This window comes from Homarus americanus, unplaced genomic scaffold, assembly GCF_018991925.1.
Source record: "Homarus americanus isolate GMGI-L3 unplaced genomic scaffold, GMGI_Hamer_2.0 scaffold40856, whole genome shotgun sequence".
NCBI lineage: Eukaryota > Metazoa > Arthropoda > Malacostraca > Decapoda > Nephropidae > Homarus > Homarus americanus.
Genome location: NW_024734615.1, coordinates 5,052,078 through 5,065,928, shown reverse-complemented (window position 1 = coordinate 5,065,928; position 13,851 = coordinate 5,052,078). Strand labels below are relative to the sequence as shown.

At 41.5% G+C, this 13,851-nt stretch overlaps 1 protein-coding gene across 2 annotated transcripts in view; it reads right to left on the bottom strand.

The window, feature by feature from the left end:
• Positions 1-13,851, bottom strand: part of LOC121870390 (kynurenine/alpha-aminoadipate aminotransferase, mitochondrial-like) — a 55,773-nt gene that overhangs the window by 20,964 nt on the left and 20,958 nt on the right. For both annotated transcript variants that reach the window (XM_042372214.1, XM_042372213.1), the window contains exons 3-6: positions 9,912-10,080; positions 2,977-3,166; positions 2,515-2,634; positions 2,142-2,285 (exon numbers count right to left, since the gene is read on the bottom strand). In XM_042372214.1, the coding sequence (XP_042228148.1) occupies positions 2,142-2,285; positions 2,515-2,634; positions 2,977-3,166; positions 9,912-10,080 (623 nt within the window). The remainder of the gene's footprint in view (positions 1-2,141; positions 2,286-2,514; positions 2,635-2,976; positions 3,167-9,911; positions 10,081-13,851) is intronic.

The following is a 13,851-nucleotide window of genomic DNA, read 5'->3' as shown; positions in this document are numbered from 1 at the left end:
TGACAATTATCCGGAATAAGCAGACATGACTTGCAAATCAGCATAGACGAGTCAAACCGGCCGCCTTACCCGTCCCGGGCCCCAGCCCAGCAACACCATCAACAAACTCGCTGCTTCGCAGTCCACCGCAGTTACCACCTGCAGCAACACCACGCGACATTTCTGGGCACCCTCTTTCACCCTCATGTACAGCACCTGCTCTGTCGCCGAACCCTGAGCCTGTAATAAACCTCCCTTCTATCATGAGACCTGCTTCCTGCCATGGACCACCCTCCTGACATAGCCCTGCAGCAGCAGGAGCACAACAACCATTGCTTGGCCTGACCTCCTCTAATCCCAAACCCTCTTTCTCCTCTAATTCTCCACAGGTTTGTGTCACTGGACGGGTTATTGCACGTAACGGTCGAGTCATCCTGCCCGGTACTGTGTTAATGTATGGGACACAACCGGACAACATCAGCCTCCGCCGGCCGAGAAGGGAGGAAATAACCAGTGGACGTCTCCTACAACTGCTTATCGCGGTGACGATGCCATCTCGCAGCAGCAAGCGAGCTGACGCCAGATAGTGCGGTTGGCAAGAACGAAACTAGTCACGGCAACTTTCTGGGTTTTCCCAACATGATTCATAGAGGACTGGTGTTGGCTGCTGCTGGGTATATAGAAACCTCTCTCCATTGAGATTTAAACACTGCCCATCTTCCTGAACTAGCAACACCTCCTCCAGCAAGTTCCACGCTGTTAACATTCCATTCAACCAGGAGCCAGCAACCAGGCAACATTTTTCTACAAGCTCCTGCACATCTACACACTCCTTCAACTTACAGCCACCTGCTGAACGTCTTCTACAGAGCAGCTCCTCACCACACGGCACCTCCAGCACAGACTATCTATCATATAACTTATATTATATAAGAAAACCACATTAGAGTTTCCTTCCATCCTGAGTGCTAGACAACATTAATATCTAAATGCCCTACACCATCAAGCGGAAACATACAACAGCAGTCAGGCAGGTATGGTGGCAATCTAAAAAATAGCGTTCGAGCCGGACATCACCGCGCATATGTAAAAATCAAAGGTGAAAATTCATTTCAATAGGCGCGTATATGATAAAACGTTAAAGTGAAACCGCGTTAGGCGGGGTAATACTGTATATATACAGAAAACACATTGTGAGTTTCTATTCTTACCTCCATCCTGAGTGTGAGATATCTTACATGTACGTACGTAGGTGAGCCCATACAGAGAAATAAACAAGCAAAGAGAACTTGATAACTGGCCACATACAGTATGCTACAATGCTTCCAAAATCTTCCCAGGCGGTAGTACCTCCCTGTTTGATAGCTGCCTGCTACCTACTACCTAAAATGGCTAGTAAGCTGACAATTGGTTGTTGTTATTATAATGTTATTACAGTATGTACTGCGCTTCAAAATTTAAATTCTTTAAGCAAGTAGCATGGTTAGTTTTACACCAGTACTACAATGATAACAAATTATGATATAACTCTGTGTTCAAAAGGTAAAGAGAACAGATGACAATAAAGAAACATTTTCTAACAAGCACTAGACATCAAATACAGATTGTTTGGTCTTGGTAAGTAACTTATATAACAAATTATATTGATCCATGTAAGTGTGGTATGTTTACCATCTGTTATATCTTTAGTAAGGGAAGAGTCTCAAAATTATATTTTTTAATAATACCCTTGTAGTATCAGTTCGGCTGGGCTTGGATATTACTGTAGTATATTGCTATAATATTGCAAACATTCACAAAAAAAGTTCCTTAACAACATTAATACCAAAGAAAGTGTCTCGAGTTAAATTTTATGAAACAAACAAGATAAAATAATGTAGTCATTCCCTGTGCTATGGGTATTTGGGTTGAGAAATTTTGCCAATATGGATATACTGTACAAGTACAGTACTGTAATAAACTGTGACCGCTAAAATAGGATACAGGACAAAAATGTGACCATTTGAGATCAAGATAGGGAATGCACATGCTGTACAGTGCATATCAGAACAGTACATTATTGTTGATAAAACGAAGAAATAACAGAATGATATTGCTTTATTGAAAAGATACAATCACACACAAATAATTTCAAGATATTATGTCAAATATTGGTAAATTACCTCATCATACTGAAGGAAGTAGTAAGGGTCATCCTCTAGGATGATAAGATCGTACTCCTGGGCAATGGCGTATATCTCCCGACGCCGCTCCTCACCCATAGAAGTGCCAGTAGGGTTGCAGGAATTGGGGACCACATACAAAGCCTAAGGTATGGTGTACCATTTAAAAATTAATAATAATAATAAATGTTATTAGTTCATTATTGTCTTAAAAAAAAATTTTGTATTTACAAGGAATAGAAGTACCCATACTGTACTGTATATGTGAATGATAATGAGCAAGTACAGTATTCATCTTTTAATAAACTGTAATGCCAATTAGACCTACTCAGATGGTGACACCAGATATTAATAAATCTTATGCTGCTCCCACCTTCAGTAAATTTTTTGATCCATTTTTTACAACCTCCTTCAATGCTGTCCGAAGACAGTCAGGTTGTAGCCCTTCGTCATCACTTTCTATAGCCAAGTACTGTGGTGTCACAGCTGTCAACTGCAATTGCCATCTTATTAAGAGGTTTTCAACTTTATTAAGGATTAGATGATTTTTTAACATAAAGCAGTGAAATGTGAAAGCGCAAAAAGATTATAATAATAATTATAATAATAAACTGCATTATAATAACAACATACTGTACTATAATTGATAAATGATAGTGTCAAATTATTGCTCTACCAAAAAATGGAGCAATAGTGTCATAGTGACAAGATGACATCAGCCCTGAGAAACAACTGGCTCTAAAAGTCAACTCTATGAACACCACAAGAAGCTGAGAGGTGTCATGACTGTCATCATGAAATGAGTACACAATAATGGTGAAATTCAACCCCATACCATGCAGAGGACATCAGAGTAGCAGGTCTTCTGGACAACAACAAAGTCCCCTGGGTTGAGAAGCATTTCAAAGGCCATCCACAAACCCGCCTGACTGCCAATTGTAACTAACAAGTCACTTTCTTCCCATAGTGGTGGAGAGTGTAGACTCTTTGTCATAGTTTTGAGTTGCTTCACCAGTGGTATGTATCTGAATATTGTAGAAAAACAGTAGTATTTCATGTAAACACCGTATGAGAGCATTTCAGCAGTAATAAAAGGGAAATAAGAAATCTTAAAATATTTGAAACTTCAATGGTAAAATAATATTCCAGCCAAATAATCTTTGAAAAAATGGAAATATGAGTTCTGAATAAAATACAAATGTTATAGAAACCCTTACTATAAAAAAATGGCAAAGGACAATGGAGCAATTTTTTTATAAATACTGTACCGTATATGAACAACTGAAAGATGTGCTAATATACAGGACTGCACAGTATTTTTAGATATTTGTTCATGTCTTTAGCATACAGGTTTGCTTATGGGATTCTGAGGTTCATACACTCAATATAAAAAATGATAGTATTGTGAAAACTATGCAGACTTACCACCACAGTAAGATAAACATGAGAGAGAGAGAGAGAGGGTGAGAAGGGAAGGCAGTGCTGACAACGTGTTTGTTGGTCATCTAATATAAAACGTCAGTGTTACACCCGGGAAGACCTGGTATTCCTCACACCACCCCGTATTGAATCCCAACAAGCCAGAAAAGGTGAAAATAATTTGATTGTACAGTCAAATGTGAGTTGATGTCATTGAACAGCCAGGTGATGCAAGGGTCGAACCTTAACAGCAAATTTGATGGGAGTCCTCATCAGATTCAGACAAGGAAAGGTGGCATTCCGGCTGATATCGAGATAATGTTCCATTAAGTGTGAGTAGTACCGAACATCGAGACGCCTTACGATTCTTATGGTGGACAACCAGCCGCCAGGGCCACCACTTATAAACGACAGTACTCTTTGAAGTATGTGTAGCCTTCATGCGGATATGCGCTACAACGAACATTCCAAGATTGCAGAAGGAATCTCCGCTGTTGACATCAAAGAAAGCAGGTGCCAACTTCTACATTGACGATCTGCTTCTCTCGATAGATTCGCTGGGGAGAGCAACGATAATTACCCGGTAATGAGAGACAGCTGAAAAGGAAGGGCAGATTAGGTCTTACAAAGAGGTCTGTATCACAGGGAAGTCCTCCAAAGCAATTCCACAGACAGAAAAGCCATAGGAATAAAGTAGATTTGAAAGACAGCAGGCTCCCCAATGAACGAACTTTGGGAATCTTGTGGGACCTGGAAAAGGACGAACTAGAGGTCGGGTCAGATCCTAAGAAATTAGAGACAAGAAACAGAAACCTTCTGGTATGGTTGGCCCCATATATGACCCACTGGGACTCATCGCTCCGAGCGTCACAAAAAGAGCCAAATTATATATATATATATATATATATATATATATATATATATATATATATATATATATATATATATATATATATATATATATATATATATATATATATATATATATATATCCCAAAAGATAGTGTAGACGAGGCATTGGGTTGAATAACGAATCTCCTTCGTGGCAAGGCCAAGCTAGCCCCTCTGAAACAACAGACCATACCTCGACTCAAAGCTCTGCGCGACGGTACTGGCTGCAAGGCAGGCACAAACGACTACAACGAGAACGGATTACAAATAGACAGAACAGTGTTCCGGGCCAGACAGTACGGCAGTCCTTCAATACATACGAAACACCGAAAGACGCTTCAATTCCTTCGTGACCGTCGAGTGGCAACAGTACACGAGGACTCAAAAGGTAATTTCATGGCGCCGTGACGTCGGCATGGGCCCGGCCGACGACGCTAGCCATGGATTACATAGAGCAGAGCTCAATGAGGGAAGGCAAGGTGGATTCGAGGACCTGCTTTCACTGTTGTTGGAAGAAGACAGTTGGCCAAGAGTCCATTGAGGATTCCAGACCTCAGAGGCGGAGGAGACCCAGAGGTGAAGAAACCGCGATTTGCTGACGACGAAAGTTGACCAGGGGAGGGTACCCTCGATTAGCTATGGGCCAGGTACTCATTGTATCGACTTCTGCAGGCGTGGCGTGGATTAGAAAGGTTTATAGAATGGCGGTTTGGGAAGCGAAAAGAACAAGCATCACGAGAAAATTGGCTCCAGGTCCAGCAAATTGGAAGGCGTGCTTGCGTCTTAAGATTGATGCAAGGAAGGATTCCCTCGGCGAGAACTAGGAATGTTACAGTACAACAGGGACAACCCGTGAGAGATAGCGAAATAAAGGCGGCTGGAACCTCATCTGGAACTGCGGACGGTCTGATCAGAGTGGGTGGTCGACTGAAACACGCCCGGCTCTCCACCCGGGCCGGGAGAATTCCATATATTGCCAAGGGACAACAGGATCAGGGCTCATCCAAGGAGAGGTACTCTCAACTAGAGCTGGACACTCGGGAAGAGAACACACTCTTGCCATATCATTCAGGCGTACTGGATACCTAAGTGCCGCAAATTACTCGCCGCACAGCTCTGGACGTGTGTGTGACTTGCGAAGAACCAACTGGAAGCCTACCCATCAACGCCAAACCCGACCTGCCGGGAAGTCGAGAGTGCGCCCAGGAGGCCAGCCGTTCACCTACACTGGCGTGCTTCAGCCCTTCTTTTTGGTTCAACAAGGAATGGTAGGCAGAAGGGTGGGGATGCTTATTCACCTGCGGCCACAGAGCCATACACCTAGAAGTCCCTCCCTCACTGGAGCACCGACTCGTTCCCCAATGCCTGACAAGATGCCTCCATGAGGGGCCTCCCAAGCGTGTTAGGTCTGACGGGAACCAACATGATTGGAGCTAGCCGAGATTTCACGAGCCGGTGAACGGCTGGAACAACAGTGACAAGGTCGGGAATGCCCTTCTACAGAAACAAATAGAATGGCAGTTCAACCCCCCGACAGCCTCACATAGGAGGAGTGTGGGAGCAATAAATCCGCATTGTAAGGAAGGTCCTCCAGGGAGTGGTGGGCACCCAGACACTAGATGATGAACGCCTCAGCACTGTGTTCTGCGCTGTAAAAGAGATTATCAACGGAAGGCCCATCACTCCAGTGTCTGACTACCCAAAGCATCTAGAAGCACTAACGCCGCTTCACATACTAGGGATGAACCCGGAGACACACTGTCCACCGGAGGTGATCGGTCCATGACAGAAGGGTACCGACGAAGATGGAAGTATACCCAATTCATTGCGGACCAATTTTGGAAAGGTGGGTAAAAGAATATCTCCCAACATTGCGTCAGCGACAAAGGTTCTTCAAAACTTGCCGTAATCTCCACGCTGGGGATATCGTGATCATCTCTGGACAACCCCTTCCCAGGAGTCAGTGGATGCTAGGGAGAGTACTGGAGACTCTACCGAGCAAAGATGGCCTGGTGTGAAGTGTTAAAGTGAAGACAAAGGACTCAGTGTTAATACACCCAGTGACGAGACTCTGCCTGTTGGGAGGGGTCGGAAAGTGAATCAAATTATATGCTGTGATTTCGTGCGAAGCCCGACAGGGGGAGTGTTACCGCCACAGTAAGATAAACATGAGAGAGAGTGAGAGGGTGAGAAGGGGGGGGCAGTGCTGACAACGTGTTTGTTGGTTGTCTAATATAAAACAGATGCCCTCGTCTAGGGCTGCGATTGGATGGCGATTGCTCAGTAGTCTACCAATTCTTGCAGAAGAAACAACACGCTGGTCGAACCCAAGACCCTAAAACGTAAATATAAACTCTAAATAACTTTAATAAGTATATTTATGTACTGTAATTTGATTGTATTATTCATTCTATGTGTCCTGAGATGACAGCATTTGTTATATGTGAATTGTTCTTTAACATGTTTTGACCGAATTATATGGTACACGTCAACGTTGAGGGTTTATTTCTCCAGCAATAAACCAATAACGCTCCTATTGTAACGACCACGGTCGTACACGTCAGTTAACGCCAAAATCAAATGATTCATATTACGCTCAATAGCCCACAAAACGTGTACCTCTGCTTTTATTTTGAGTCCTCCATCTGAGGAGTCCGTTTTCTCATCACTTCAAGACGCCTCAGTCCTCCGTTATCCCATTTTCTCTGACTTACTGAAACCAACCTCTCTATAAAATGAATTTGAATGTGAGAGAGAACACCCTTGTTTTGAGTCAGCTTAGATATGTCTGTTTACCGTTGAAACATTCAAGATCCATTGTGAGTGATGTTGACCGCTTCAACTGTCCTTATTGTTAATAAGACGTGTCAAGTAAGTGAGTGTTGAGTCTGCCAGGACAAACGATACCCATCGGTTTCGTTCCCTAAGAATACCCATGAGTTTCTGATCGCTACTGAAGTTATGTTATTTTGTCGCCCCGACATCAGAGAATCTGATGTTTGTAGTTTAGTTAGTGTCAGTTGTCTATTTAAAAACTCATTAATTTCCTGAATTATTCTGTCAACCGGTATAATCTCCAAGATCTAACGTCTCCCTGTGAATAGGTCCTTGTTCACCTCAGGCCTGAGCTCGCGGAATTGATGTTATCAACGTGTATATTCCACCTTTTCCTGGCAAGCTCAACCTCTGATTAGATTATATGAATAGACATAGGAAATTACCCTGATAAGGAACACCGGAGTTCATAATTAAATATACGGTGATCCAAAATGGTAGAGAAGGTATGTTGTTGGTAAGATCGACCTTTCTGGCATGAATATGGCGGCCCAAGCTGCCCAGCAGGTGCACGTATATACCTCTACACGAGGGAGAATCACGCATTCGTGACTCTTCCTCAACGTATCTCCAGGCCAGTGTGTTGAGCTGAATACTCATCGGCTACCGTGGGTCGGTAGCCGAGTTGGACGATGCCGTTAATTCGACAGGATTAAACTGGGAAGTCCTTTTCCTGCAACTTAGGCGGCAGCTCCCTTGGCGTGTGTCGGTCTACAACCGACCCCCTGACAGCGATCTTCATTTGTTATGGAGACACTTGGGATATATACCCTGAGGCACTCCTCACAGTTACACGGGCCTAAGTATTATTGTATCTTGATTGAGGGATTAACTAACAGATGGAAATCCCAGGTTAAGCAGTGAAACCATAAATGTTGATATTACCAGGAAATATGTTGTAGTGGACGTCTCCCCTACAACTGCCTACAACTGCGTAGCCACAGCCACCACCTGCTACCGCCTTCCCTAGCAACCAACCAGATGTTACCGTATCTTAGCAACGGAACCAGTCACCGGCGACTTTCTGGGTTTTCCCAACATGACTCATAGCGGCTGCTGGGTATATAAGCTCTGTCTCTCCATTGAGATTCATTCTGACCATTCTTCTTGAACAAGCAACACCTCCTCCTCCTCCGCTGCCTGGCTGCCTTCGCTTCTCCTCGCCTGCCTGGCGGTCCTCGCTCCCGCCAGCGATCATGGCGACCCACCAGCTGTCCTTCTCTGAGCTTCCTCACCAACCAACTCTCATTCTGCCCATTTTCCTGAACAAGCAACATCTCCTCCAGCAAGCTCCATGCTGTTAACATTTCATTCAACCAGGAGGCCAGCTACAGGCAACATCTTCTCTAAGGAAGCTCCTGCACATCTACCTCCTTCAACAAGCTACTCACCGAACGTCTCTACCGTGCAGCCCCTCACCACACGGCATCTCCAGCACCAGACTGTCTATCATATAACTTATATATTATACAAGAAAACCACATTAGAGTTTCCTTCCATCCTGAGTGCTAGACAACATTAATATCTCGATACCCCTACAGTGTCATATTATCCACTTGCAGTAACAATGGAATAATATATTGATTGCTAAATGTTGTAACCAAGAATTGAAGATGTAATTTGTTACTTGTAAAAGTAAGACCTGAGGGTCCAGTGATATCTTGTGTATAATTACTGAATCTCATTTGTCAGAGGAATAATACAACAATTGTCTAATGAAGTAATGAGTATTTGGAGGTATTTAATGAGGTAATAAGTTCTTGAAGGGTTTGATGACGTAATAAGTTAATTGTGGTTCTGTTTTGTCTGAGTGAACCTAAGATGCATCTTCTCCACTCACTGTGTTAATAAATATTGAATTAGTAAATCTACGAGTATCACCACTCTATTCCCTCTAAACATTGGTTCCCAGAAAATAATACTTATTCACGTGCCTATACAGCTACCACACTACCCAAAACCCTTCCATGAGTTCTGTTATATAATGAAAAGTCTGGGTGGTGGCAGCTACCCTGTGTAAGTATAAAAAGAGTTGTACTAAGAGTAACATGGTTCCCCAGACTAACCCATGTATAAGAATAGAAATAAAACAGTATACTTCCGAAAGGTAAGAACATTGAAACTGAGAATATAATAGATATGAACGAAATGAAAGTCTTGGAAAATATAAGAAAAGAAAGATAAGACATGTATGTACATTGTGGAACTAATGACACAGCATAGAAATTATTAAATATATAGATCATGAAAGATTAAGATAAAGAACATACGGAACTGAGAAGAGAATTACTTATATAAGAATATAAGGTATATAGTGATAAAGAACATAAGAATATAAGTAAGAATATATAAGAATAAATATATATGTAAAGAATGGAAGAAGAATAAGTATATAAAACAGGGTACTCATTGGAAGAATGCTACACAGAACATATAAGTATATGAATAAATAGAATACTAACAGAAAAGAATAGCTGGATGGTAAATTATTGAAAAGAGAAAACTCGGCCCGTTACACTATGAGCGTTAACACAGACTCACAAGGTTAACATAATGTGCTGTCAAGTGCATGGCATTATTACCTACTTAATGGGTAAATGATACAGAGTGAGGGACACCACCTACCCTGGGGCGGGCCCATACTGGAGGCCAGCAGACAGACACTCTGGAGTGATGGACAGAACTTTTCCATCCTGTAAGGTAAGATTCATCTCCCGGATTGGGAACTTTTCTGGGCTGGGCATCCCTGAGCACAACCACACGAGTGATGGTGATGGCTCGTCTAAAAATGAACCTGTAAGAAAAATGTACAGTATTCTTGTAATTAATACAGGTTAAGCCTCCCTAATGTGGCAACCTTGGGACCTAAGAATAGCCAGATCTTAAAATTTTCTGGTTCATACGCTATAAGACAGAATTTGATTAAAGAAAACAGTAACCCTCTGAAACATTTCGAAAATATACTTTATAGATATTCAGTAAAATAATAAAAGTTTAAAATTCGTTCAGCATGCATATAGCCAATGTAGGTACAGTACAGTACAGAAGTACTGCATACAGTGTACATAAACTGTGGAAAAAATGCACCTAGACAGTGCAGGTCCAGTATATAAAAAGTGATAAACAACAAGACAATTTGACCAGGGATAGTCAACAAAGTCATAGGGTGCTTATTTTCAATAAAGTCCTTTGTTTAGATTTGCATAGCAATCACTAAATTTATAAGGATAAAAATTTAAATTTATTGATATACGTACAGTATATATAACAAGTATACTGTATTATATTGCGCTTGGACTATCCGTGGCTAATAAGATCAGTTCAACAATACTGTACTGTACTGTACAACATTCTACACCATGTTTAGTAATACTGTACTGTATAGAAACTCGCTCTCTCCTCCTGCAATAAGTTTATCAGCTATGTATGTTTTAGTTTTAGCTTTGAACTGTTTGATAACATTACTGGTTTTAATGTGGATAGGTAAATTGTTCCAATCATCTATAATATAGCCTATAACTACAGTATAAAGAATAAAGTGGTTTTTGCTTGACTGCAGACTCCAGGTACCATAAAATTGTATTCACTTTCCCTCTATCCCTATCACTCCATATCCCTAGAGTATAGACCCCAATCCTTACAAAGTTTGTTGTAAGATACTCTGGACACAGCTGCCAGCATGATGCAGCTCCAACTGCTTCACTCTACCTGCCACAATGAGCATATCCAATGAATGGAGGACTTCATGAGCAATATAATCTTTTGCATTCATATGCAGTATAAACCTCATGTTTTGAAGAATTTGTAGTTTTAGCTTTTAGATGTTGTGCGGTGTTTGTAGCCCTCTTTCGGGTGTTCTCAGTCTATTGGCAGTCTGGTGCATCTCAAGAGACCGAATAAGATTGCAATACAATTCCAAGTGAAGTAGCACTAATTAAACATATTCCAGTACAGGTTGTACCTCTCTAGTCCGGCAACCTCGGGACCTGACCGGTGCCGGACCATGGAAATTCACCCTTTTCCTGGATAGATAGTGACTTGTGCTTATGCTTGGAAGCACTAGTACCACTTTCTCTGCATCATGGTCTCTTTGAAGACATATTGAAGGGTTAAATGTCGTATAGTAGCTAATAAAATTTCGCGAGTTTTTAATTCTTAACGCATTTTATTGGAACACACAAAAAAATAGATAAATAAAAATTTTGAAGGCGGAAACTTGAATTTCGACGGGTTTGAACGGCCCGCCAACGTGCAGACGACGTGCATAATCGTGTAAACAGCGTCATTTCTCTTATGTACAAAAGATTCATTATTGTTTATTACTGAATATCCTTTTTATTGAATTAATGTTTATGTGTGCAAAATGAGCAATACAATTCATTAATAATACGTAGAATATTAAAACACACGAGGAAATGACACAGCATTGTTTTCGTTGATTACAAAACCAGTGACTGACTGGTTCTACATATAAAACTGAAGAAAATAAGACCTTGGTTGTAGCTGTAGTAAAATTAATATGGTTGTTTTAAGTAATGTTATTTAATGTTAATAAATGGAACAATAGAAGTAGCTAACGATAATGGTAAAGAAAAAAAGAGAGATCGCGTATGTAAGTGGGCATGCGCACACGTGAAAGAATGTAGAGATGAGTTGAGTAATCCATTAGCAGTTTTATTTAATAAGTCATTAGAATCGGGCCTAGTGCCAGAAGCTTGGAAACTTGCAAATGTAGTTCCGATTTTCAAAAAGGGTGATAAATCAATAGCATCAAATTACCGTCCCATTGTAATGACCACGGTCTTACACGTCAGTTAGCGCCAAAAATCAAATGATTCATATTACGCTCAATAGCCCACAAAACATGTACCTCGGCTTTCGTTTGAGTCCTCCATCTGAGGAGTCCGTTTTCTCATCACTTCAAGACACCTCAGTCCTCCGTTATCCCATTTTCTCTGACTTACTGAAACCAACCTCTCTATAAAATGGATTTGAGTGTGAGAGAGAACACCCTTGTTTTGAGTCAACTTAGATATGTCTGTTTACAGTTGGAACATTCAAGATCCATTGTGAGTGGGGTAGAATGCTTCAACTGTCCTTATCGTTAGTAGAACGTGTCAAGTAAGTGAGTGTCGAGTTTGCCAGCTAGAGTGGCGTATTTTATGTCGTCCGTGGGGGTATCCATGAGTTTCTGATCGCGCCTGAAGTTATATCATTTTGTCGCCCCGACATCAGAGAATCTGATGTTTATAGTTTAATTAGTGTCAGTTGTCTATTTGAGAAAGTCATTAATCTCCTGAACTATTCTGTCAACTGGTATAATCTCCAAGATCTAGCGCCTCCCCGTGAATAGCCCCTTGTTCGCCTCAGGCCTGAGCTTGCAGAATTAATGTTATCGACGTGTATATTCCACCTTTTCCTGGCAAGCTCAACCTCTGATTAGATTATATGAATAGACATAGGAAATTACCCTGATCAAGAACACCGGAGTTCATAACTAAGTATACAGTGATCCAAAATGATAGAGAAGTTATGTTGTTGGTAAGATCGACCCTTCTGGTATGAATATGGAGGCCCAAGCTGCCCAGCAGGTGCACATATATACCTCTACACGAGGGAGAATCACGCATTCGTGACTTCCTCAACGTCTCTCCAGTGTGTTGAGCTGAATACTCATCAGCTAACGTGGGGCGGTAACCGGGTTGGACGATGCCGTTAATTCGACAGGACTGAACTGGGAAGTCCGTTTCCCGCAAATCAGGCGCCCACTCCCTGAGCGTGTGTCGGTCTACAACCGACCCCTAACAGCGATCTTCATTTGTTGTAGAGACCAGCGTTACCCTGGGGCACTCCTCACAGTCACATAGGCCTAAGTATTATGGTACCTTGTTTGGGGGATAACTAGCAGAAATATAGTATCCCAGGTTAAGTATTGAACCACTGAATGAGAGTTAAAAGTGCCATGTTGTTCCTTGTGAATTAACAGGAGGTATTGTATGTTGAGATAATTGTGGAGTTGTCCAGTGTGCTATGTATTCATTGGTAGTGACCATGAAATGATAATCTGAGAGTATAATGATATAACCAAGAAGTGAAGAGTTAATTTGCTACTTGGTAAGGTAAGACCTGAGGGTCCAGTGATATCTGGTGTATACCCAGTACTGAATATCATTTGGCAGAGTGACAATACCACAATTGTCGATTGAAGTAATAAGTATTTGGAGGTATTTAATGAGGTAATAAGTTCTTGAAGTGTTTGATGACTTAAGAAACAAATTGCAGTTCTGTTTTGTCTGAGTGAATCTAAGATGCATCTTATCCAATCACTGTGTTAATAAATATTGAATTAGTAATCTACGTCTACGAGTATCACCACTCTATCCTTTCCCACATTGGTTCTCAGAAAATAACTAACTCACGTGCCTAGAAGCTCGCTACCTAACAGTTAACTAAGAGATGTTATATTCTAGAAAATCCTGGGTGGTGGCAGGCTACCGTTGTAAGTATAATAAGTGTGGTAATAACAAAGACATGGTTTCCCAGGTTAATCCATGGTTTAGAATAT